This window comes from Podarcis erhardii (assembly GCF_964252035.2).
Source record: "Podarcis erhardii genome assembly, chromosome: 3".
NCBI classification, from domain to species: Eukaryota; Metazoa; Chordata; class Lepidosauria; order Squamata; family Lacertidae; genus Podarcis; species Podarcis erhardii.
Window position 1 is genome coordinate 83,250,702 of NC_138507.1, and position 26,173 is coordinate 83,276,874.

General features: G+C 41.1%; 1 protein-coding gene across 3 annotated transcripts in view; it reads left to right on the forward strand.

The window, feature by feature from the left end:
* The first annotated feature begins 494 nt into the window (after nucleotides 1-494).
* VIT (vitrin) overlaps nucleotides 495-26,173 on the forward strand; it is a 39,703-nt gene continuing 14,024 nt past the window's right edge. Inside the window, exons 1-12 of one of the 3 annotated variants that reach the window (XM_081857668.1) lie at nucleotides 495-862; nucleotides 13,758-13,822; nucleotides 14,388-14,450; nucleotides 14,828-14,984; nucleotides 16,541-16,674; nucleotides 18,843-18,917; nucleotides 19,345-19,566; nucleotides 20,683-20,733; nucleotides 22,109-22,147; nucleotides 22,271-22,327; nucleotides 23,063-23,125; nucleotides 24,212-24,259. In XM_081857668.1, coding sequence (XP_081713794.1) covers nucleotides 13,789-13,822; nucleotides 14,388-14,450; nucleotides 14,828-14,984; nucleotides 16,541-16,674; nucleotides 18,843-18,917; nucleotides 19,345-19,566; nucleotides 20,683-20,733; nucleotides 22,109-22,147; nucleotides 22,271-22,327; nucleotides 23,063-23,125; nucleotides 24,212-24,259 — 943 coding nt within the window. In that variant the 5' untranslated portion in view covers nucleotides 495-862; nucleotides 13,758-13,788. The remainder of the gene's footprint in view (nucleotides 863-13,757; nucleotides 13,823-14,387; nucleotides 14,451-14,827; nucleotides 14,985-16,540; nucleotides 16,675-18,842; nucleotides 18,918-19,344; nucleotides 19,567-20,682; nucleotides 20,734-22,108; nucleotides 22,148-22,270; nucleotides 22,328-23,062; nucleotides 23,126-24,211; nucleotides 24,260-26,173) is intronic. The other 2 variants (XM_081857669.1, XM_081857670.1) reach the window with 2 other exon arrangements.

Here is a 26,173-nt window from a genome sequence, read left to right on the forward strand (position 1 = left end):
CTAATGAGGCAGATAAGACAGGTGAATTTATACCTCATAATATATTGCTGCTCTTCATGTCAACCCAAGAAATGGTGCTAACTCTACAATTGGGTCTATATTAACTGTTCAAAGAAGGTCTAACTTATCTGAGAAAACTGTTCTTTCTTGTGTGCATACTCTGTTTATGATTTCATAGACTCAGAATTGTAGAGTTCGAAGGAACCACAAGGATCACCTAGTCCAATTCTCTGCAATGCAGGAATTTTTTGCCCGACGTGGGGCTCAAACCCACAACCCTGAGATTAAGAGTCTCATGTGCTACCAAGTGAGCTAAAATGATTAGATTCTAATCAGTATTCTGTTTGTTAATCCCTCTCCTATCAAAGAGGTTGTAAAGTATCGATTTCAGGAGTGGTAAAATAAATGTACACACGGACGCACGCACCCTGAGTAGAACCAAAATAGAGACAAGCGAGTTTTACTTTTCCTCAAGGTTTGACACTCTGAATAAAACAGCACATGCCAATTTAGTTTCCACAATATAAAAATCCCCACAAGAGGAAAAGGAGGGGGGAAGTGGGAGGGAGAAGAAATTTAAAAGAGCACCGCCTAATTCAGCAACTACATCAGTCTAAGGAGCTCTGTGTTTGTGGGGAGAGAGAGAGTTTACTGTGTCTTTCAAACTACTGGGAGCTTGACGGGAATATTTGATGAGAAAGGAAAAAGGTGCCCTGGATTTTTTTTTTCTTGCTCATTTCTGATTCTTTAGAATAATATTGTCTGAAGTTTGTGCTGCAGAATATCTTGGAAAAAAATAACCCAGGCATACTGGTTGGAGACAAGGAGTTTTCTCTTTAAAAATTCACACACCTCCGGCAAGGTAATACTGATTGTTTCCCTATGTATGATTCATTTATGGCTCTAATTTTGGAAGGGAGAGAGCAAGCACATAATTCTATATTTTGGATAATTCAATGCTTTGCATGTTAGGGGGATGCCCTGAGGGTAAGAAGTGTCTTTAAAATGAAATTGTGATGCAAATATCATCATTTCTATGCATTATTGATATGCCCACAAAGTGCATGCACACATACACATACAGACGCACACAATGTCTACAAAGCTTTGATAAATCCATCATTTAAGTACTTTTACAGCCAAGTAAGTTGTCGGTAATTTGTTTAGTGCTTTCAGAACCATATTCCTTTTCTCAAGTAGAATTCCTCTCCTTTTTCTTTCTTTCTTTCCGTATTTAATAACTAGCATCGCTAGTTTACAATTGCACAAATATTGAGCTAACTTGGGGCACTGATATATTTTTCTCCTTGCTGGGGGTTCCAATTGTCTCACTGGTTGTTATATAAATTTATGTGGAAAAAGAGGGTTGATAATGCAATGTGTGTGTGTAAGGCACTGGAATCATCTCTCTGCCTCTCCTTTCACCCCTGTGCTCCCCACCCCGCCCCCAATATCCTTTTGTGTTGAATGGCTGCTATGCTAGTAAAACTTTAAAGAGGAATAGCATTATCAAGCCTGTCACAGCAGCTCACCTTCTCCCAGGGAGATTGGATTCTTGATAAGTCTCTGCAATGTGATTTGTGTCAGGCCAGTAGCAACATGTACTGATCACCCCAAGCGAAAATTCAGAGAAAGAAAGGTTTTTGTGTGGTTTTTTTAAAAAAGTTGGGGTTGTTTATTTTTTGTAATTCTAGTACTTTTGGATTGATAAAGAAATCACACTTTGGGGATGGGTTCTTGGGTAGTTATCCTTCTTTCTGCCTTTCATTAATTAGAAAACAAAACAGATCCTTCAGAGACTGGCAAATCAGAAAGCAGCTAAAATCCCATCATTCATTAGCTTGTCAAACTGCCCCAAAAGGAATTCAGTCAATGTCACAAGATTTTCAAAAGGGATTTTACAGCAAACAGAATCAGCCAGCTTCCATTTCACCATGCCATGGATACAAACATTTTTTTAAAAGAAAGTGTGTTTGTATATCAAACAAAGAGTGAGTTCCCGCAATCCTTATTGGTGTGTGTGGTGGTGGGCGGGGTGTGTGTGTTTGTGTGTGAGTAATTAGGTGAAAGGAAATAAAGGTAGTTTTATTACTGAAATTGCCCAAAAGACAACATCATAACACAGGGCTGTTTTCTGAATGCGGATTGCTACCAGACTCTGAACAGACTTGTTTCTCATTTCATTTTAATGTGATCTGACAAATTGCTTGACAGAGGTGAAGGTTCTGGGAGAAAATGGGAAATGCATTTATTTAAAAAAAGCATGCATAAAAGGAAACAAATGGAGGAACCATCACTACCAAGATGATTTAATGTCACCCTGATGATGGGCTGAAATGAGGGTTGGGAGGACATGGTGTCAAAAATGGGGCAGGGGAAGAGTCGTGTAGGGATTTTGCCATTTGCAAGTGCTGCTGAGATCTGGTCATGGCTGATGTGGCAGAGTAAAACACCAACCCTCTATGAGGAGTTTGGCCAGCTTGAAGCAGCCAGAGGGAGAACCACATTGCTGCTTATCAAAACTCTGCCCAAACCAAACATTTCAGTCAGTCGCTACTATCGTTGAGCTTATTCAGAGTTGTTGGAGAAGTGGGGGATTATCTCCTTACTTTCCTCTTTCACCTGGACAATTATTGCCACACTTTAATATTGCTGTTGGTGTTTGGAAAGTTTGCCACCAGTTGCATTCATCAATGGCTTGAAGTGGATCAATTTCTTTTGTACTGATTAAAGTACAAAATTTTGCTGGGATTAAAGTAACTTTCCTTCTGAAGGTCCCTTCATGCTATAAGGTGGGGAATGGGAACCTCACCCTCTCATTGGCTGCTCTTCCTCCATTATATTGGTGGCAGCCTCACCAAAGAAGATGGGAAGATTGTTCTGGTTCTTCCGATGGGAGTTGTGGTCCATCATGGAGGGGTCCAGGTTGGGGAAGGCTGGTTTAGATTTTTTTACCAGGCAAAAGTACAAAATTTTGCTACAAACTCTTGGAAATGTCTGCAAAGAGAGGTGGGCCAGGCAAAAACAGCTTCGAATTTCAGTTTTGCCAGGTTCTGGACATACCTGCCAGTGCTTTAAAAGCCAAGTTGGGCTATAAAGGTACTTTTTAAAAATACTCCATTAAGTTTATTAATTAAACTTCTTTAATTTAATTACTTAATTAACCTCTCTTTTTTGGTTCAGTACACTGCTCAGGTTTATTTGCTTTTTAAAAAAATCTGGTTTTTAGGACTTTTTTGACTGTTGCTAACTGTATTTTATTGTTCTTATGTAATCTGCCTTGAGATTTTTAACCAAATTACACAGTATACACTTTTAATAACTAAAACTTATCAAATACATGTAATAATAACTTTGGTCCTGGAGGGGATAGACTAGTATCTTGAATTGTCTCATGCTAATGGCTGCTGGTGAGACTGGGTTGGGGGTGCCAGTAGTAGATGCATATGGAATCTGCCTTGGGATGTAGTCAACATAGCACTAAGTCACTGAGAGTATCCTCCATCCAGAGAACCCTGGGACGAATGCAAACAGTTAGCATGGGGTAATCTAACACATTGCACTTGTGCCAGCACTTGCATCTCCTTGCCAAGCAATCATGAGAATTTTACCTGATTAGAAAGATAGGTGTGATAGAATGTTCCTCACCATATGGAAGGGAGCTTCAGGCAAACAGATTTCCATGTTAACATTTATTCCATGCACAATGGCATAACTTAACACCTGCCAATGAATGTCCATATTCAACCCTAATCTCAGATGTGTAAGGGCTTGTGGTTGCTCAAAGCTACACTTTTGTCCATCATTTCTTCACATAAAGACAAGCCATAAGGATAAGCACAGCAGCAATGAGCTCCATCTTAAATTAAGCCTATATCATTTTCAGATGTTGGAAGTGTTACCGAGTTCAAATCATGTGTTCCTAACATTTTCAGACTGCTTTTATGCTCCATATTGCATTCAACTGTGCATCAGATGTCTTCTATATAAACATATCAATGCAACGTTGACACCAGGACACATCGTATGCCTACTCTTGAAAATCAGTTCAATTATGCTTGCAAACAAAACATTGGCAGGTATGGAATTTTTAAAAATAATATGCCATGTATGGTTTGCAGTTGCATTCAGAACCTATTACTTACTAATCCAATTTATCAGATTGTTTCTATACCTTACTTCTGATACCAATAACTATTGAGAGCTATAGTTGTGTAGTAGTGTTGCACAAGGACTGGGAGAGTAGGGCTCAAACCACACACACCCACACACCCACACACACACACACCCAGCCATGAAACTTGCTGGGTGACTCTTGGCCAGTTAGTGTCTCTTAGATTAACCTTCCTCACAGTGTGGCAGATTCACAAGACAAGCTATTAAAACGAAGACCTTAGAACTGCCCTTTTTGCTCCCTAGGCTGCAATCGCCATGTAACCTCAAGGTTATTTTTGGTATGTTTAATGCTTCTTAAATGTTATTTTCAAACCTGCAAAAAGTAAGCTATGCTGCACTTTTTGGAAACCTCAAAGGACGTGTTCACACCTTGGTATAAATACAACCCAAGATTTTCACTGATTGTTAACACTTCCACTGAGGAGTCTTTTTTGCACAATGCTGAATATATTGGGCACAATCCAACATATGCTGTTCCCACACAAATTCCACTGGAAAAAATGTGGTACTTGTGGGAGCAATAGCTGGGAGATTAGGCTCACTTATTGTTACTGGCAACGCCAAGCGCAAGCATTCCACTCGTCTGATTTCGCATCCAGTTAGTCTAATGAGCTATTAATATCATACATCTAGATGCTTTATATTTTTGGTCAAAAATATATGGGCAAAGAAACTTTCCCATTCATCATGTGATGTTTTTACAGGAATCAATGTATATCTAGCACCTGCGACCCCTTTCTTGATGCTTCCTATAGCTGGAATGTGCTGTTTGTTTTCTGGGATACAGTTCTCAATGCGAGAGGCATAACCTTTTCACAGGTGGATGGTTGTGAAAACTGCTGCTGAGCTGAGTTTTTCAGTTTGGCCAGTTACCAGCTGAGCTTACCACATTCCAGCTAGTGTGTAGCAGGCATCTGTGTAGGTGGCCAGTTATTATCCCACCAACATGGAGAGAGCTGTGTATCGTTACCAGGGCAGTGGACAGGAGAGGGGGGTCTGCTGCTTTGTTTGATGAGGATTTAGTAAACACTGAGTTCTCACACTCCCATAGGACCTTCCACCAAACCTGAACTGAAGGTTGAGAAAGTTTATATATATATATATATATATATAGAGAGAGAGAGAGAGAGAGAGAGAGAGAGAGAGAGAGAGAGAGAGAGATTATCTAGTAAGCCAGAGCACTATTACGAACGAAAGCTTCCTTTCCTGGCTCAGTTAGTCACCTTGGGTAAATAACTCATGTTATACAATTGATAGCATGAGCTCTTCCATTTCCTAGAGCACTTGTGTGCTCATTTATGATATACAAAAATTAAGAATATAATTCTTGCTTAACACGGACACCCACACATGCCAGCTAGAAGAAATGCCAAGCAGAGGGGAAGGTGATGTTATTTCTGGAGGCTAGAAAGCTGTCATGAAATCTGATTGGTGGTGTGCCAGGGGGTAGGGGGAGAGAGAGAGAAGGGCCAAATATATAAAAGTATGCCTGACTCTTTAAACAGAAACATCAGAAACTGATACCCTAATCTATCTGTCAATGCCCCAGTTTATAGACTATTCAGTATTCACTTAGCTTTTTACAAAATAGTTGACATCTCCCGAGGGTCAGTCCATAACATTTTGCTGCCTGAGATAAAGTACAGAAAACCACCAGTCTGACACAGTGGCAAAGCACCCAGTGAGGGCAGCAGCAGGCTAGCTTGGGGTGGTAGCAAGGAAGCCACATGGCACCCACAGCTCTGTCCTCTAACTGATCACCATCACTCTCTTGCCTGCCCCCCAGCACCTGCTGCCTGAGGCATCCACCTCAATTGGCAGGGGCAGCCCTGCTTCTATCCTGTGGATTCTTTTTTTCAGCACCTCCCAATTGACTCAGGCTTCCTGCATCACACCCTGTGACGTCATGGATCTATAGTCAGCAAACTGTTATTTAACTGAGATGGCTCAGCCCTTTGCACTCTGATGTAAAGGAATATGACAGGTGACCAAAATCTCTGGGAATCAGCAACAAATAAATAAACAAATAAATTTTTATTTATACCCCGCCCTTCCCAGTTCAGAAAACCAGGCTCAGGGAGGCTAACAACAAATTTAAAACACTTAATTGATGCAACGAAAAACAGCATAAAATACAGTATAAAACAAGAATAACAATAAATTCAGAATTCAAAAATCAATTTAAGGGGGGAATCCATCCAATAAACATTAGATGATCACCAGGGCTAGCTGGCTAAATTAGTCCTATTTGGGCCAGCGAGGAGACCAGGGGAGAATTAGCTGTGGGATCCCAGAGCGGGGGACTTGCACCCCTACATCAGTTAAAGAGCCCATTCCAAATCAATGTCATACTACAAGCTGTGATTTTTAAAAAGTTCTGAAAAAATGGAAGTACAGCTAAATGTTCAAAAGCCTGCTTTTTGTTTTAGGCAGATGCTTAAAGGCCATAAAAAACATTACAGTAAAAATTAACTAACTAAAGGTGTGAATGTAGAGGGCAGGGAGATCGAGAACTTGATTATGGCATAAAGCCACATTTATTCATATATTTTTAATGATAGCCTGCTTCAAATCATTAACCGGACTAGTTATACATCCTGGCTTTATATACATCCATATAAATGATTAATGTAGTTGCTTGTAGTTTTTAGAAAGATCCAGTCCTGGCTCCATGGCAATTCCCATTTCTACCTTGCCATCCTAATTATTAGTTTGCACCCATGTTTGCAGTGATAAATTATCTAGGAGTTTTAAGGGACCAGAGAAAGAACCTGTTTGACTTGATTCCTGCCCATGCTGTTCATTGTTCAAGTATCCCTATAGTACAACTCTGTGCATGGTTTCCCACAAAGAACCCTGGGATCTGTAGTCTGGTAGAGTGCTGAGAATTGTTAGGAGACCTTTATTCCCTTCACAGAGCTGCAATTCCTCGAGTGGTGCTTTTTTTCTAAAAAATGTTTAGGGGAACTGAGGCAGAGAGAGAATAATTGGCCTTGGGTCACACAATGCATCCACTCACTCTGCTTCCCCCAAGTTTTCTAGGAATGGGAGACTATGGGAACAGTGCTTAGAATACATGACTAGAGAGGTACACAACTACAGGTCCCAGAGTTTCATGTGGCCACAGCTGACTGAACGACAGTGCCATTCTATGAATCAGCAGCGAGGATGTTTCCAAAATGGCTGCCAGACATTTCCAGAACAAAAGAGAAGGAAAACAGATGGAAGTGGTACAGGAGATGAGGAGGAGCAGGGCATTTTTTCCCCAGCTGGAACTGAACCAGGGAGGTCCTCAGGGTGAGATCCAGCACTCTTTTTCTAGAAAAATAGCACTGAGGAAGAGGATTTCCTTTCCTATTTTTTTCACACCAATACATAGGCCCTTGTACCATCCCACCATTCTGTGTTATCTGGACATAGCTGCTGATCCAGAGCCATTTCTGAAGAGCAGCTTGTTGTTCCCGGCCTCTGTTCAGCTTCTCCCCTCACTACCAGCTGCTTCTTAGGGCCCCATAAAGCCTGAGGCACATCCTAGATGGGAGCCTCCCTAGCTTCATGTTCATCCATCTAACTGGATGCATATGCAACAAGTATGAGCAAATATCACATCATCCTGGTTCATGGAAGATGCTCTATTAATAAATCTGAATTTAGCACAAAACAGGTGAACCCAGACAGAGATCATTTTGCTTCAGCCAGTTAGAGACAATTATAGTGTATGATTAGCTCTACCGAGGGGAGACTGTATAAACAACACAGAGTTGTATGAAATTCTGCTCTTAAGCCCTTCTCTTCAGAAGGATGTCAAGCTCTGTGCGGACATGTAAGAAAAATTCATAAAATCAACCCTGGGGTGTTTTCTTTTTTTCCAAGGAGCAAAAAGTCTTAGACGTGAATTCTTTGCTCCCATAGACTAAATATGTACCTTCAGGGGAAAGCTGGCACTGCAAAATCGTTCCTAGGTTGCAAGAAAGTACAATGCAGGTACAAGGCTTTGCTTTCTTTCATGGCCAGAGATAAATCTAATAACTATACATTCATTTCTGTATTTGGTGCCTTTCTATACTGCCTTTTGAGCGAAAACAGTTAGAAATGTGACATTTTAGATTTCAGCCAATGAAAACGGAAGCCCGAGACAGGTGTTCCCCTTGCATGGCGAGAATCACATGACAGAACAGTGGGGCTGGGTTAGTGAGATCCAACCCTTCTGTTGTACTTCCACCACCTTGCCTTACCACCCTCCGCGAATTGAAGGGCAAATGGGTCTGCAGTAGAGAATCCAATGCATTTGAAGAGTTTTCCTGTGCAATGCAGAGCCCAAATTGTGTATGGTTCTAAATCACAATGGATAATACAACAGGGTCCCCAATACAGACATTTTCCTGTATAGTGGTGGGACTGTGGACTAGGATGTGGGAGAAGTGGCAGAACTACTGGGGAGTCCCCCTCGTCCTATGAGCAGAGAAACCCCTGAGTAGGGCTAGAGTTGCCCTCAAGTTAAAGCAATACATTTGCAATGGATCCATTGGACATGTCTGTATCATACACTTAGAATCATAGAATGGATACAATCAGTTGAAAGCTGCATCCCTGCAATTTCCACCCATTAGTCCTGGAACAACAGAGAGCAAGCCTGCTCCAGCCCTTCAGTTATTTGAAGACAGCCATCATCTACCCTTAATCTTCTCTTTCCCCAGGCTAAACATATCCAACTCCTTCAATGATTTCTCATAGGATGTGACTTCCAGATCCTTTGGGCTGGGTGTTCATCAGTATGTGGATGATACCCAGCTCTACCTCTCTTTCAAATCAGAACCAGTGAAGGCGGTGAAGGTCCTGTGTGAGTGCCTGGAGGCGGTTGGAGGATGGATGGCGGCTAACAGATTGAGGTTGAATCCTGACAAGACAGAAGTACTGTTTTTGGGGGACAGGAGGCAGGTGGGTGTGGAGGACTCCCTGGTCCTGAATGGGGTAACTGTGCCCCTGAAGGACTAGGTGCGCAGGCTGGGAGTCATTTTGGACTCACAGCTGTCCATAGAGGTGCAGGTCAATTCTGTGTCCAGGGCAGCTGTTTATCAGCTCCATCTGGTACGCAGGCTGAGACCCTACATGCCCGCAGACTGTCTCGCCAGAGTGGTGCATGCTCTGGTATCTCCCGCTTGGACTACAGCAATGCGCTCTATGTGGGGCTATCTTTGAAGGTGACCCAGAAACTACAACTAATCCAGAATGCGGCAGCTAAACTGGTGACTGGGAGCGGCCGCCAAGACCATATAACATCGGTCTTGAAAGACCTACACTGGCTCCCAGTACGTTTCTGAGCACAATTCAAAGTGTTGGTGCTGACCTTTAAAGCCCTAAACAGCCTCGGTCCAGTATACCTGAAGGAGCATCTCCAACTCTATCGTTCTTCCCGGACACTGAGGTCCAGCGCCAAGGGCCTTCTGGCGGCTCCCTCACTGCGAGAAGCCAAGTTACAGGGAACCAGGCAGAGGGCCTTCTCGGTAGTGGCACCTGCCCTGTGGAACGCCCTCCCACCAGATGTCAAAGAGAAAAATAACTACCAAACTTTTAGAAGACATCTGAAGGCAGCCGTGTTTAGGGAAGCTTTAAATGTTTAATAGGTTATTGTATTTTAGTGTTTTGCTGGAAGCCGCCAGAGTGGCTGGGGAAATCCAGCCAGATGGGCGGGGTCTAAATAAATAAATAAATAAATAAATAAATAATAATACCATCCCAATCACCCCTCCCTCTTCAGCTGGTCAATGTCCTTAAAATGTACATCCCAGAACTGTGGCCTGAACAGCTCTTTAACTGGTTTAATCATTCTTCCTTCTCCCATGAAACTCTGGGACCTGTAGTTGTGTACCTCTCTAGTCATGTATTCTAAGCACTGTTCTCATGGACTCCCATTCCTAGAATACTTGGGGGAAGCAGAGTGAGTGGATACATTGTGTGACCCAAAGCTAATTACTCTCCCTCTTCCTCAGTTCCCCATTTGTAAAATGGGAATCATACCACACAGGATAGTTGCAAGAGCAACCTTAAAATATTTTATATGCAAATGAAAAGGAGTAGTGAGGTAGTTTGCGGGATCAAAGGAAAACTGTGCAAAAAAAATATATCAAATAATAAAACCTCATGGATTTTGTATTCTGAACGCATGGCAGACTAGTCATTTAACTGCTTCGAATTAATGTACACTTCCCCTCCTGACTACCTAGGCGAGAGAATTATTGGAAGCATGCAAGTTAGTGTTGTTAGCCGCCCTGAGCCCGGCTTCGGCTGGGGAGGGCGGGATATAAATAAAATTTATTATTATTATTATTAAGTTCCTATGATGTGTATAATGAATGGAGGTGTGTGAGTGATGCTTGAATAAAAGTATAAACATTCCACAGGTGTCGGCCAGTTGGGATGTAAGCTGAATGCCTGCAGGGGCTGGAGGAGGAGTTAATCATCCTAAGGAGATTTCACATTTCCGCCATTTAGAACTTTGCTATGTGGAGCCATAAGTTCAGTGTCAGGTGTTCCTATGAAATCCTATAGCAGAGCCCATGCTCAGGGCAACGCTTGAAAACAGCTGACACTCTGAATGAGTGTTTGTGACACTTCCATGGCAGTGCTTTAACAAGGGCTCTTTTCATGTGCAGCCCAGGCTGGAGCCGATTCAGCTTCAGTCAGTGCACCATGATTAAGGATGGAATACTGGTGTCATTTAGCAGTCCTCAACAGTGTGATAAGGCAAAGGACAGACTAACCACACAAGCAATAGTCATGCAAAGGTTTCATCTAAGGGTAGCCAACTTCATACCTTCCAGGTATTTTTGGCTACAGCTCCATCATCCCTGGCTATTGGTCATGCTTGGTGCAACTTATGGGAACTGTAGTCCACAACATCTGGAGGGACCACGCCTGAAACAGAGGATGCCTTCAAATAGAAGACTGTCTTCTGACAGCCCTTAAGATAGAGGGCAGTACTGGCTAAAGCAGGAAGCACTGCAACCCTGCAACTTGAATTGAGGGAACCCCTCCAAGTAGTAGCCAGCAGCATGCAATCCTTGCTTGCAAAATGCAAGCTTGCTATACTAATGTTTAATATTTACTAGTGATATGTGTGTGTTCTACTTTGTTCCCATCTTTTCTTCTTTTATAGGCTGAGCATTGCTTATATTCACAGATACAAAACTACGTCTGGCAACTGCTTTTCTCTACCTTGGAAGCAGATGTGTAGGACTAACTTCTAAGAGGCAGGCGATCGAGTTGTTTATAGCCATGCAGGTCCCCCAAAATGGGATCTATACAGCAGGCAAATGTATACCTTTTTAATGGACCAACTAATTATTCAGCAGCTGCACACTTTCAAACCTTGCAACTGAAAGTTCAGCTGAAAACTCACACCTTGCTTGAATGGTGTATTTTCTTTTGCCATTCCAATTTTATAGGCTATGAAATTTGACACACTAAGCCACCTTCTCTGGCCAAGCTGTAACTGAATCAACAATCCTGATAATTTCTTGGCTCTCTGAGCCTACAAAAACGCATGCCAAATCAACCATTGAGTCTCTAAGGTGTCTTATGAGATTATGCCCAACGGTCTGGGTCTCTAATGTGTCTTATGAGATTATGCCCAACGGTAAGCCACAGCACTGAGAAATGGGATCCAAAAGAGTGACTTATTTCCTTGCACCAGCAAAGGGGTCCATTGTCACAACAGCACTGGTAAATGCCCCCATGTCATAGATTCAGTGGCCGCCCTAATCATTTAACCATTTGTCTTTCCTAGAAAGATGCTCGGACTGGCAGGCTGTATAGTTTGCAAGCCATAATTGCCTAATTTTCCTTTTTGGAATCAGAGGGACTTTTGTCTTGTTCAAGTGTTAAACAAATCTCCTCTGTCTTGGTGGGCTTTTCCTTTATTGTACTGTTTCAGCACCATTTAGTATAGTTCCAACTAAAGGAAACTGCTCATCTTAAATGTTTGCACATTTTGTTCTGCCTAAGCCATATAAGACCCACACAGGTATAAAGGCTCCAATATCACATCTTGTGACCCTCTAAACTGACTGCAGCCAATCATTCATGCTTGGCAAACCTCTTGGGACTGCAAAAACAGAAATTATCAAGCGCCTGGCAGACTACAGTGTGGAAGTTGTGGCTGTATCACTAGCTGTGCAGGTCTGCTGTAATCAAAACATATGTCAATCTACCTCTCAATCACCTATTCCCATACTAGGCATTCTCTGAATCCCATATAAAACTATATTTAACTTCCAGCCCTGCATGCAAATCTGAGAGTGTTTCCAATAAGCCACTTCCTCCAACTATTTTTAAAATGACCATAGTGCCCTACTGTTTATTATGCTATTACTGAAGCAGCTTTATCACCAGGAGAGAGAGAGAGAGAGAGAGAGAGAGAGAGAGAGAGAGAGAGAAGGAAAACATCTGCATCTGTAAAAAAGATTGGGCAAACTTACTCCTGAAGATTAGTGACAGTAAACCGCTTACATTGCCTAGATAATCACATCATGCCCATAAAGAATTTCTGTTTGCACATGTAATCCACAGGTGGAAATCAAATACTGAAAACCAGCACTTCCATTTAAAAACATAAGATTAGCTATGGTCAAACTGCTTGTGAGATTAAACAATCCACTGGTAGAAGCTCTTTAATCTTCCAGCTCCTTCAAAGGGCATTCTAAAAGTCAGACTATCAATAACATAATTTAAAAGGAAGCTTAGGTGTGGCTTAGGTGTGGTTTCAAAAGATCTATTTTCTTTTAAATGTTAAAACTTTTCCAATATTATTCTTCAAAAGAAGGAAAAGACGGTTGCTTTAAAAATAAAATCTCTTTTCAAAGAGATATCTGATTGTGTGATCAGTGTGTTCAAAGTGACCACCTTTCCAGGTTTTAGGGCAGTTTCAGCCAAGTGGGCTTGTGGGTCATCAATGCTATGAATCAGAACTCCTGTCCTGTCACACATCTTCAGAGTGCCCCAAATCCGCTACAATAGGTCAAAATCTCCACAAAAGCCTCTCTTCTACGAGGTATGGTTTCTGTTTGGGTGCCAATACTGATACTCTGGTGTGATAGAAGCAACATGAAGCAAGTAAGGAGGTAAAAAATGCCTTTTGTTGGGTCCCAGGATTTATCTACACATGGTTTGGGAATGGTTGTATAGTTCTCTAGGTAGAATTACACACTGGTTGTGTTTCTCCCACACCTATGTCCTTCCAAAAAGCATTCACCACTGACTTCAACCTTAGAATGTTGATGCTGCTGCTACTATTATTTAGTCTTTAAATTCAACAAAAAGAAAACATTATGTTTAAAAAACAGCATGTATCATATCCATTCAATGAAAAATAATTTAAAAAACCACGTCCCTCTGATAAACATGTCAGTTTTAAAAATAAATAAGCAAACATTGGAAGGAACTAGGGTACTCTGAAAAGACTTCAAGAAAGATAACCTTAATCTACTCAAAGAATGATAAACCAAACCACAGATGAATGGTAAGAAAATGAGATTTTTAAACTTAGTGAGGAAGTATTGGATTATTATTTTTTTACTTTACAGTGAACCTGATTAAAATTCCAAGACTCTCATCATGAAGTCAATAACAACAATTGCAACAATATTTGGTAAGTAACCAAATAAGGGACATACTTTCATATTTTACCATCTCTGCTTTGTTTGTTTGCTTGCTTGCTTATATATAGCCCACCCTACCCCACAGATTCAGGTTGGATTACACCAATTCCATCAGAAAAGACAGATGAGCCACTGCCTCCAAAAGGGTTTAAAATCTAAGATAATTGATATACAAGGTTTGGAGTAACAAAGGTAGATTATAACAGTACTGATGTTTCATTTGGAGAATTTTAAAACTGGTATAAACAACAGGAGGCTGCAGTCCTATACATCAGGGTTATTGGAATGATGGGACTGCAACTCCTATCACCCCTGAATTTTGGCTGCAGTGCCAAAATGATGGAAGTTGGGGTTCAAGGATTTCTGGAGGACATCATGTTGGCTACCCGTTATAAGCACACAACCTGGGAGTAAGCAGCATGGAACTAAGGGAAGCTAATCTCTGAGTACACATGCATAGGATTGCACTGTACATTCCAGAAAACATTCAATGTCATGCAAACTGATGCTGCAAATGTCTGCTTCCCTCACATTGTCCAACTTGCTCTGTTTCAGCTCTTTTGCTGACTTGTATCTATGCCACCAAAGAAGCCACAAAGAAGAAAAAGTCCAAACTATGTAAGTGAAAAAAGCAGTGCACCTGACTGATGGAAGATGGGAGCTTTCAACCTCAACCCTGTGTGAGAATAGGGAGAGGCTTCATGTGTGGTATTCACGACACATCTTGCGGGCATACCAGATCTCTTCCGCTTAAAGCAAGTTACCAAAACTGAAGAAAAGTGCTGCTTGATCAGGACAAAGGGCCATCTACTCCACAATCCTGACTTACTCTTCTTTGCCTAAAAATGTACACCACTTGAGTACTAAAAACAAAAATGGCATTAAGTGTATATGAACAAGCAGCTGCTGACATAACACTTCTGTGTTAATTGCATGGTTTCAATGCTACCAAGAGCACCAATATTAAAAATAACATTCCATTTGTGCCTTCACAGATGTTCCTCAGATCGACTGTGACATCAAAGCTGCAAAGATCATCAACCCTGAATTTATCGCTAAGTGTCCCTCTGGATGTCAGGATGTCAAATATCGTGTTTATGGCACCGATATCTATGCTTCTTTTTCCAGTATATGTGGCGCTGCTATTCACAGGTCAGCAGGGTTGCCCTTCAATCTAAGACAGCGCACAGAACCACAGGGAAATATGATTGTTGCTTCAGTGGTAGAAACTCACAAGGTGTGAGCAAATAATTCTACAAGCTTAGTAGTTCCGCAGTCGCTTAAAACTAATAATCCCTTCTCTCCCTTTAACTTTGCTGCACTTGATAGCTAACCAGGTATATATTGCAGCACATTTATTTTGGGCTAATAACCTTTTTGGGGTAACAGCAAGCACTCTGTAGAGAGCTCACAGCCGCAGGATGAGCTTGGTTTTCTCACAAAAGCTGTGCATACCTTTAGGTTGAATACTGGCATGAACATCAGTCTTGCTTCTCCTTCAGACAAACTTTAGCTTTACCTTTACCTTTCATCAGTTTATCTCATTTGTTATTTTAAGAGGAATTTCTGTAAAACTGGAAAAGTTTAAATGCAAAACTATTATTATTATTATTATTATTATTTATTATTTACATTTGTATACCGCCCTTTATCCAGGGCAGTTCACAACATAAAATTACAAAATATCAACACAAACCAAATGAAAAAGCAAAATCAAACCATGTTCCAATAAACACATTTAAAAGGCCATAGATTGTTTAATCAGGCAAAGGTCTGGTTATAGAAAAATATTTTTGCTTGATGCCTAAAGATATGTAACGAAGGCACCGGGTGAACACCCCTGGGGGGAGCATTCCAGAAGAGGGAAGCCACTCCAGAAAAGGGTGGTTCTTGTGTTGTCACCCTCTGGACCTCATGGAGGAGCCTTACATAGAATGGCCTCAGATGAAGATTACAGGTTCTGGCTCTGTTCATATTGGGGGGGGGGGGGCAGGGTGGTCCTTGAGGTATTGTGGTCCTGAGCCATTTAAGATTTTATAGGTCAAATCCAGCACTTTGAATTGAGCTTGGAAGCTAACTGGCTACTAGTGCAGGCAGACCAGGATTGTTGTAATATATTCAAATTGTCTTGCTGCGCTGAGCAACCTGCTGGATTCTGCACCAGCTGAAGTTTCTAAACTGCCTTCAGAAGCAGCCCCATGTAAACTACTGTTGGTGGAAGGAGGTGCATTGGCAAACATCACAGGAGCCACTCAAACAATGGAGCCGCAGTGATGGATTCCATGTTTGGGCCTTGGTTGGTCGGTATGTGCTGTGGGTAGAACTCGTTGATCTTAATATGAAACTCTGAAATCTTTTTCTTGCGCATCAGGGTAGATTAAGCACGTGGAAGTGATTCACATCAGAGGTTTAGACTAGGTACATTCCACCTAAGAATTATCCTTAGTCCTGTAATTATAAAGTAGGCTTTAGCGCTGCACTGTGGAGTTAATGAGCACCAGAAAGCGCGCGCGCACACACACACACACACACACACACACACACACACACAAAACTATCTGCTGGGTTAGAACAAGTCCAGTTCTGAGGGGAGTCTGGAGAAAATGTGTAAGGCACCTGGAATTTTGAACCTGTGTGGGTTAGGCTTGCCATTCAAAAGCCATTCAGCATTCTAGGGTGTTTCTGAACTGAATGCCTTATTTTTGCAGTGGTATAATTGACAAGTCTGGAGGGAAAATCCTGGTTCAAAAGGTTGCTGGACAATCTGGCTACAAGGGTAGTTTCTCCAATGGCATCCGATCGTTGTCTTTACCACGGTGGCGGGAGTCCTTCATTGTTTCAGGTATTTTTATGGCTAATCTCTTTGTTTTTGGCACTGCCATACTTTGAAAACTAAAAATCAGATGATCTGATTATTGATACTGAAACGTTGATACACAACCATTCTGGAAACATAGTTCTATGATGGGAAAGTCTCAGCATCCTTAACTATAGTCCCCCAGGATTGTTTGGGGGCAGTCATGACTGTTATCAGTGATATAATAACATTTTAAATGTATAATTCAGATGTGGTTTAAGTCTGCAGGGGTTATCTGGAATAATTTTGCTTTGGGGTATTCTTTCAAGTAATTCAGACAAGCCAGAGATTGAAACCAGTCTGAATCACTTGAAATTCTTCCCCTCTACTCAGTAATTCCCACTGCAAATACAAAAATTGCAATAAGTCATCTGTGAGTGACATCTAAATAGCAAGCCAAGCTAAGCTTGAGCAGTTGAGCCACATCCATTGCAACTGAGCTCGTTGTCTACAAGCCAAAAATAGTGGCATTTCAAAGTTTAAAACAAAAACCATACTGGCAGCGTGTTTCCACTTAGCAAACAATTAGGAGTGTGGGATTTGCCAGCTTGGCCAATCAGGATCTGTACAAAGACCCATAGAAAAACAAAGAATTAGGGCTAGGAAGCCAAGCTAGAAAGCAGGATATTGTGAAGCGTGAAGAAGAGAGGCAAGTTCACAGGATTCAAATGATGAGCACACTAGGAGGTATGCAAATTGGCTGGTACTCACTTTCAGAGTATTGAAATGTGCTGGCTTATGTGCAAATGAATGACTTCATTCAGATCAATGAGAGCTTCCTGCTAAAGTAACACAATCTGTTCTGGATGTCTTTGGGGAAGTTATGGACATTATATTCATCTTAGTTTTCCATGCAGCAATTAAAGTATTCATTTGAAAAATGATCAAAACTAACTATATTGCCAATTTTTTTTTTTAAATGTATTTACACATTTAGGGTTAAAACGAAAAACCAAAGAGTAGATGCTACATGGCAAGCCAATCTAATTCACTCCCTCTGATTAATTACATGCTTAGTCTTGGGCATGTTGCAGTTTTATCACACATCAGCCTGAATTTCAGAGTTGTGTATATTTAAGCCCACTGAAATTAAGGAGCTTGATAGTGCAGTCCTATACATGCCTACTCAGATGTAAGCCACATTGAGTTCAGTGGGATTTACTCCTATTGGGTATATTTTATTTATTTATTTACCTATCAAAATTTACATACCACTTGATTGCAGTAAAACATCTAAGCATTATACATGAAAAATTAAAATTGTAAGATCAAATTCAGTTAAAACAGATATTTAAAAATAGTTAAAATTAAAAATAGTGATTTAAACACATCTACATGTCTGGCTAGGTCTGGCATATGATTGCTTGTTGCTATAAAAGTTCTTAAGACATTTACTTACCACTGTAAATGTTAAAAACATTTACCGTTTCTAAAAATGTTGCTTTATAATGTAGTTTGATGTGGGAAATGTCAAGAGGTAACACATGATGTGGCACAATGAAAGGTTTATAGTTTGTACCAGACTATAACTGTCACGATCTCCCATATGTGGTTTAAATGTGAACTCAAATGTAGCTTACACATACATTGAATTCTTTCACTATTATCATGGTAAATCATGGGCTCTAAAAACAATCTGTAATGAAATGGAACTTGATTAAAAATTATGTATGTGGTAAATAAGGGGAACCACCTAGAGACATGGTTTTTTTTGTGTGAGGTAGTGTTTTACTTGCATCCATGACATAAATCTTGGTTAGTTCAGTGGAATGAGTTTTGTTATGTTACCCTTGCAAACAACCACCACCACCACCTCATGAGACATGGATGGCAAAGCAATGTGAAGTTGCTTGTTCTTTAATATTAAAGCATAAAAGGTACTAGGCCACCCACATGTTCTTTTGTACCACAGAGCAGCTGGTGTGGCAGATCTTGCGGTGAATAATTGAAAGCCCTGGGGGAAATTGCAAAGGTCTGATTACCTGATGGCTGATTTAAGAACTTATATTATGCTAAATAGGTATATCTTATACTGTGTTAGATATGTGCTGTAGATCTACTGGATTAAATGTGTTTGCTTTATTGCAAGGTCATGTACTCTCCCCAATTTGGCTTTTCTTGTTTGTTTTTGTTTCTTTGTTTGTTTTCCACAGAGGGCAAACCCAAAAAAGGTGTGCAGTACCCATCAACACTTGAATATTCATCTTCCTCAAACACACCTGTTAAAGGCAAGTGTAAGATTTTCTGCTGGGAGTGTGTGTGTGTGTGTGTGTGTGTGTGTGTGTGTGTGTGTGTGTGTTTTGGTTGTGTTCTTCCATATATAGCTCCACCTATACTATACATCTTACTGCTTTAAGTAGTCATGGTTTTCCCCAAAGAATCCAGAGTCCTCAAATTTGTTAAGTGCGCTGAGAGTTATTAAGAGGCCGTATTCCCCTCTCAGAGCTTATAGGGACTGGGAGCAAAAGCTGCCATATGAGACTCAGCAACACCATGCCAAGTGTCCAATAAAGCTGGTAGCAACCACCACACACAAGCACCCCAAAGGAATGTGCGGCTGACACTAAATTCACAGCACCTATAGTTTTGCATCTCTGCAAATAGCAGATAGCATTTTCTTTGATATTAATTCACTATATTTCTATACTAATATAGGAGGTTCCCAACGGAAAGAGTATCAGACAACTGCAGTGCCACTACAAACCACACAAGGTGCATTTACAACAGCAAAAGCGGCTATCAGGACAATCGAATTGGTCAGCACAACTCCAAAGCCAGCAACAATCCCAACTACAGTCACGACAACCATCACTATCCAGGCAACTACTGGTGTAGCTACAAAGCCTCCAGTTGCGATTCACAAAGTCAGGGACATAGGTGAGCAAAATGGCAGAGGTCATAGTGGCTTAACAATGTGTTTGTGCTATAACAGGAGTGAAGAAATTTCAACCTGTGGGTCTAGTTAGGCCTCCCCAAGCTGTCACTTATAGTGTGACAAGTAAAATCTCAGCACAGCTAAATTCAAAAGGAAGACTCTGGCATGTGTTCAAGCCAGGTTGTGAATTCATAAAACTCTGAAGTCAAGCAAAGGCTGCAAAGGATTGGATTTATAATTTACCTGATTCTGTAGGATGGGATATCAGTTTAGTCGACAGTTGGGTGGCCATACCAGGCAGCAAGTCAGTATGCCAAGTTCAATGCCTGAGGGTCAGTTCACACAACCAAAGTCCAAAATCCAAAGGTCAGGAAACAAGGTTCATGGTCAAGCCAAGTCCAAAGTCCAGTAGTCGGGATACAATACAGAGTCAAACCTGAAGCTCAGTCCTGTGGCGGTCCAGAAACACCCAAATCAAGGCCCATCAACATGGGCAGCTGAGAAAAAACAGCCCCTCAGCTCTGCTTCCCTTTTGTAATTTCCATGCTGATTGCAGCATCTGGGCTTGATGAGGCACGTGACCCTCACCTGCTCCAAGCCTACTTCAGCTGAGGAATCACACCCCGTCCTCCCAGAGCTAGTTAGCCCCACCTGGTCAAGTAGGGAGCTGGACTGTGGGCCCTTACCTGTCTCAGCCTCCTAGAGTGCCACTCCCGCTGCTCCCTACACCTCAGAGCTTCTGTATTCATGGGGATAGGGGTCCCTCTGGCTCTGGTAATGGGTCTTGCTGCTGTAGTTCCTGCATTGATGTTCACCCCCTCCCCATCCTCTGCTCTTACTCTTACAATTTAAAGAAGGATCATCATCTTCACAGAACAGTGCACTTTGGCCATTTGTTTTCCATCGCCTCATTCTCTGTTTTGCATACTGATTTTTCTCCTTTTCCATTTGCTATAGTGAGGGGTTCTCTGGTTTGTTCTTAGGGAACTGTTTAGGGAAGATTTAATGTTTAACAGAGTATTGTATTTTAATATTTTGTTGGAAGCCATACAGAGTGGCTGGGGAAACCCAGCTAGATGGGCGGGGTATAAATAATAAATTATTATTATTATTATTAGGTTCTAGCAACGTCCATCCAGCTTACTCCTCAGTAGCAGCTGTAGCATCAAGTAAGTACAGAGGCAGTGCATTGTCATATCACGACTGCAATCCTAGGAAGCCCAGGGAAATCAGTGGGCTTATGTCTGATTATACACCATGGGAATGTGTTTAAATGGTCATTGTTTTATCTCTTTCACTAAGGAAAAAGTAGCTTAAGGAAAAAGTAGCTTCAGTTATCCCTGTTTTGTAAGATGTTCTCCATACCTTCCATCCATGCCATAGAACTACAGTTCCCAAGGTTCCCTGGAAAAAGATAATGACTGTTCAACTAGTTTGAATCTTTCTTGTGACTAGACCCATCTCCACATAACAGGGGTGGGGAACGTTTTTGGACTTCCATGTGCTGTTGGACTCCAGCTCCTACTAAGCCACACTTGCTGAGACTGATGGGAGTTGGAGTCAAACATCTAGAGGGGCACAAGTTCCCCATTCCTGCTAAGTAATATATATCTCTCTGTAATTATTGTTTCATAAATCCTATATTTAATCTCAGTTGGTAGAGCCTGAGAATCTTAATCTCAGGGTTATGGGTTCTGAGCACAATTCAAAGTGTTGATGCTGACCTTTAAAGCCTTAAACCAGGCATAGGCAAACTCAGCCCTCCAGATGTTTTGGGACTACAACTCCCATGATTCCTAGCTAACAGGACCAGTGGTCAGGGATGGTGGGAATTGTAGTCCCAAAACATCTGGAGGGCCAAGTTTGCCTATGCCTGCCCTAAACAGCCTCAGCCCAGTATACCTGAAGGAGTGTCTCCACCCCCATCGTTCTACCTGGACACTGAGGTCCAGCGCCGAGGGCCTTCTGGCAGCTCCCTCACTACGAGAAGTGAAGTTACAGGGAACCAGGCAGAGGGCCTTCTCGGTAGTGGCACCCGCCCTGTGGAATGCCCTCCCACCAGATGTCAAAGAGATAAACAACTATATGACATTTAGAAGACATCTGAAGGCAGCCCTGTTTAGGGAAATTTAGAATGATTGATGTTTTAATGTATTTTTAATCTTTTGTTGGAAGCCGCCCAGAGTGGCTGGGGAAAGCCAGCCAGATGGGTCGGGTAGAAATAAATTATTATTATTATTATTATTATTATTATTATTATTATTATTACTACTACTACTATTACTATTACTATTACTATTACTATTACTATTACTATTACTATTATTACTATTATGGGTTTGAGTCTCACGTTGGGCAAAAGATTCTGACATTGCAAGCGGTTAGACTAGATGACCTGTGTGCTTCTATGTTAAAAACTAAAGGATTAGGACAAGAGTCTCTTACCTCCTGCAGCTATAAAATTATCACTTTTAAAAAGAAATGTCTTTTAAAAATAGTTTTGGGAACTGCAAATAACATTTTCTGTTTTAATGCATATTTTAGGGCAGGTTCAAGCTGTACAAGGAAGAACCCAGAATCAAGGTATGTCCTAACTTAAATGGATATATATTTTCTTCATTTAAGCTAAGTTTAGTTTAAAGTAATCATATTTACTAATTACAATTTATTCAAGTTTATGTGTTGACCAGTAAAATATTTTTAAAGCATTCAGAGGCAGTTCCAGCCATGCAAGTAACAGAAATATCGCTCGACCTAATACAGGTAAAACCTTCATATGATTTTTAAAATGTTTTCCGGTTATAAAAAGCAGCAACCAGAGCCCACTCTTAAAGACGTTCTCTTGGAAGTTAGTTTCCCTGAGTTACCTACAATTACTACTTAGGAAATACGCCTAAGAAATACTGGATACAATTTAGCCCAAGTTAAGAATTTTAATTCCCTGTTATTTCAGTAGAAGATATTGAAACACATGCTCGACTCTCCCTGTGAAATCGCTGGGATTTAAAATAAAAAGATTTGGCTGGATTGCAGCCATTCTGATTTTGCAGCATTTCTGTATTGTTATTATTTATTAAACTTATATACCACCCTATACCCACAGGCCTGTAGTGGTCTGCTAGTTATCCTCTAAAGTTCAAACTACTTGAGTCAAGTTATTTTGTAGGAGTTGAAATCCATAACCCATTTACATCGCCAGAGCAGTTCTAATAAAGTGAACAGGACTGACCTGATTAAATTATGTATAGATTGCAACCCAAGCCCAAGAAACGTCAATTGACTTCCGTGTGACATTATGATAGCATTTCAGGCTGTAAATGCTGAGGGGCAGAGTGCCCATCCTATTAAAAATTGCTGAAGCTAAACTGTCTTGACGTACAGGGAAGTCCCTATTAATACTACCCCCATTTTAAAACTGGTGGTTCTTAGGTAATGAAATAGACTCACCAGAATTATGCCTCTGTGTATTAAAGTTGACCCGTTTGACAAACCACACAGGTCTTCAACGGCAAGAGCCAATTGTCTCATTCCGGAAGCCTTCCACCTCTCCTGCCAATCTGGGTAAGCTTCCCCATAAACCAAGGCAGATTTTGACAGGATTTGTCACCTAGATTTCTCTGGGCTTGTTAGTCTGAACCAGAAGCACTACTTCCTCTCACCTCGTATGGAAAAAAATCTATTGTTTTCAACAGAGCAGTGCTTGAGTCATCTGAGTATTCTTTTACATCCAGTTCCCTATGTCTGGTGCTCATTTCAGGCAGTTTCCTATATATGCAGAATAAACTTTAGTCTTGATTAAAGTATTGTTTCTAAGGGCCTGGTGTTTCATTGCAGATCTGTACTGCAACATATTCTTGACATGATCCATGGTGCATTAGTAGTGGGTTTAGCCTGCTTTGGTTTGTTCTGCAGTGTTTCCCAAAGCTATCACATTATTGCTATCTGGAGGGGCTGTATTGCAATAAAAGCAAAAGCAAAAATAAATCAGAACATTTCTGGTTTAAAAAGCTATGGGATTTCATCAGGAAGTGGCAGGATATGCGGTTATTGGAAATAAACCAAAAACCAAAAAACCTTTGCAGATGCAAACAGTATTGAAAAGGAGGTCACATATGACTGCCCCAATAGCAGCATGAGCACAAATCACCCATCTCACATCACAGTATCTGCCCAAACACTGGAAATTGAGGCTGACAAAAAACAACACAAAAGGCAATTTCCATAGTGCATCAGCCCCTTCTTTGAGAAACAATCATTAAAAGAAATGGGACAAGCCAAAGACCCAGGAAACAGCTGGCTTGTCACTTTTTTGTTGTTGGAACAAACAGTATGAAGAAAGCCACATAAGTACTCTCCTCAAAAGTTCATGTCAAAACTAAAAAAAAAAAATCATTTGTTTCTGGCACAGAATGTCTCTTAACTTAATATTTCACTTAAGGAAGGATCTGTCATATCCATGTCATGTTCTATTTATTCTGCTTCTTACATATACTTCTGCTTATTCTCACATATACTTCATTTTACAAAGTGTCTCGCCTAAAGGAACAGCATTTGTTCTGTTAACTTCAGATTGGTTTGGGTTAGTGGTTTGCTTTTGTTTCTTTTACTTTTAATTAATTACTGTTTTTCCCCTCTTGTGTGTGGAAGCTATAGAAACAGACTTGTGGAAACTGGGATCAAGCCTTTTTGACACAGGTAGTATTACGCAAAGTTTTCTAATCACCAACTCTGTCATTTTAAGGCTTTCAATTGGAGCTCCATCTTTACCTGCCTCACACCAGACGTAGGTGGGCGTGGCTTGGAAGAAACAGCCTCATAGGCCAAATTAGCACCCCTAATTGCAAGACCTAATTAAGTCCACAGACTAGAAGCTCCCCCACTTGCTGCTTTAGGAAGAAATTACAAGACCCTTTTTACATGAGAAGCATTTGCATGCTATATGCAAGAAATCTACCTGTATGATCATCACACACATTATAAACTTCCACAGAAATGTTGTGAACGGTGGCTATCCTGAGTATGAATTGGGCGAATCCACACTTACTTTTTGGCCTGGGCTTTCAAGGCACAGGTCTGCACTTCAAAGCTGTGTGTCCAAGCACTCTTTCTTTTGCAATTCAGTTTGGGTTTCCAATGGATTGGTATTTGTGCCAATCCAATGGTGAGGAGTGGGTTATTGTGGGGAAAGCTCCAGAGCAAAAAACAGAGCCACTCAGACATGGAGCTTTAAAGTATGGACCATGCCTGGAAAGTATGGAGGAAAGGGTGGACAAGCCCTGACAGGAGCAAATGGAATGTAGGAAAAGAAAATTGCATTTAATATTATTATTATTATTATTATTATTTATACCCCGCCCTCCTCAGCCGAGGCCAGGCTCAGGGGGGCTAACACCAAATATATAATACATTCAAAACAATTAGTTTAAAATATAATTTGAATCACATTTAAAATCAAAATAAAATTAAGTGGGAACCCACAAATCACAACCATAGGAGTAAGGAATTAAAGCTCACCAGGCCCGGCCACTCGTGCTGGTCCCAAATGGAAAGAGCTGGTCCCATATAGAAAGAGCCAAGGAGGCCACTTACATACAGGGTCCTATAGAAAGAAGGGAGTCAGAGTGGGCCCGGACCAAAGGCCTGGCGGAACAGCTCCATCTTGCAGGCCCTACAGAAGTATGTCAAATCCCGCAGGGCCCTGGTCTCTTGTGGGAGAGCGTTCCACCAGACTGGGGCCAGGGCTGAAAAGGCTCTGGCCCTGGTCAAGGCCAGTCTAACTTCCTTGAGGCCCAGGACCTCCAAAGTATTATTGTTTGTGGACCTTAAGGTCCTCCGCATTAAGCTATGGCAAGATAGGCAATTTGTTTTCATATTTAGGTCTGCATGTATGTGCTATGAAATGAAGCCTTTCTAAAAATCAGAAAGCAGAGATTCACAGCTGAAACGTGAGGTTGGAATGATGAATCTGCAGATGAGGGGTCAACGTTATGGAGGATCCTGCCATACATGAAATAGAAAGGGATTTTAACTTAATCTACCCAAAAGCAGATTCATCACATGAATCTTGCAGGTTGTGTAAGTCATTATGTTGCAGTTACTGAGTACATGTGCTTGTAAACACACCCTTAGTCCTATTCCATAATGTTTTAGCTATGCTTTGCCCTTTCTTGTTTGCTTAAGTGGGAGAGTTGTTGTGTGAGGATGGGCTTGCATAGGCAATGCATCCATATACACAGGTCAGAACAGCCAAAAAGTTTACATTTCCAAGTTGAATCTCAGCACATGTATCAGGATGTTAAGAGATTACCATCAACAGAAAGTAAAAACACTCTAAATGTTCAGGTGGATGTCTGGATACCTATTTGCAGGCAAGATTATTCATCACACAGCTTGAGGTGAGAAAAGGGAAATTTTCCAAGGGACCAGAATACAATAAAAAATTAGCTCAGTGATTAAGTTTGATGCATGCTGATTATCACTTCAAAGAGAATTATTTTTAGTTTGTATGTGACAAGTATTGCTTGAGCCTGGTATTGCTTGAGTATTGCTTGAGCCTGGACAGATTAAGGAGCCTGGACAGCTGTGACAACTCAGTGGTGAAGAAGCTTA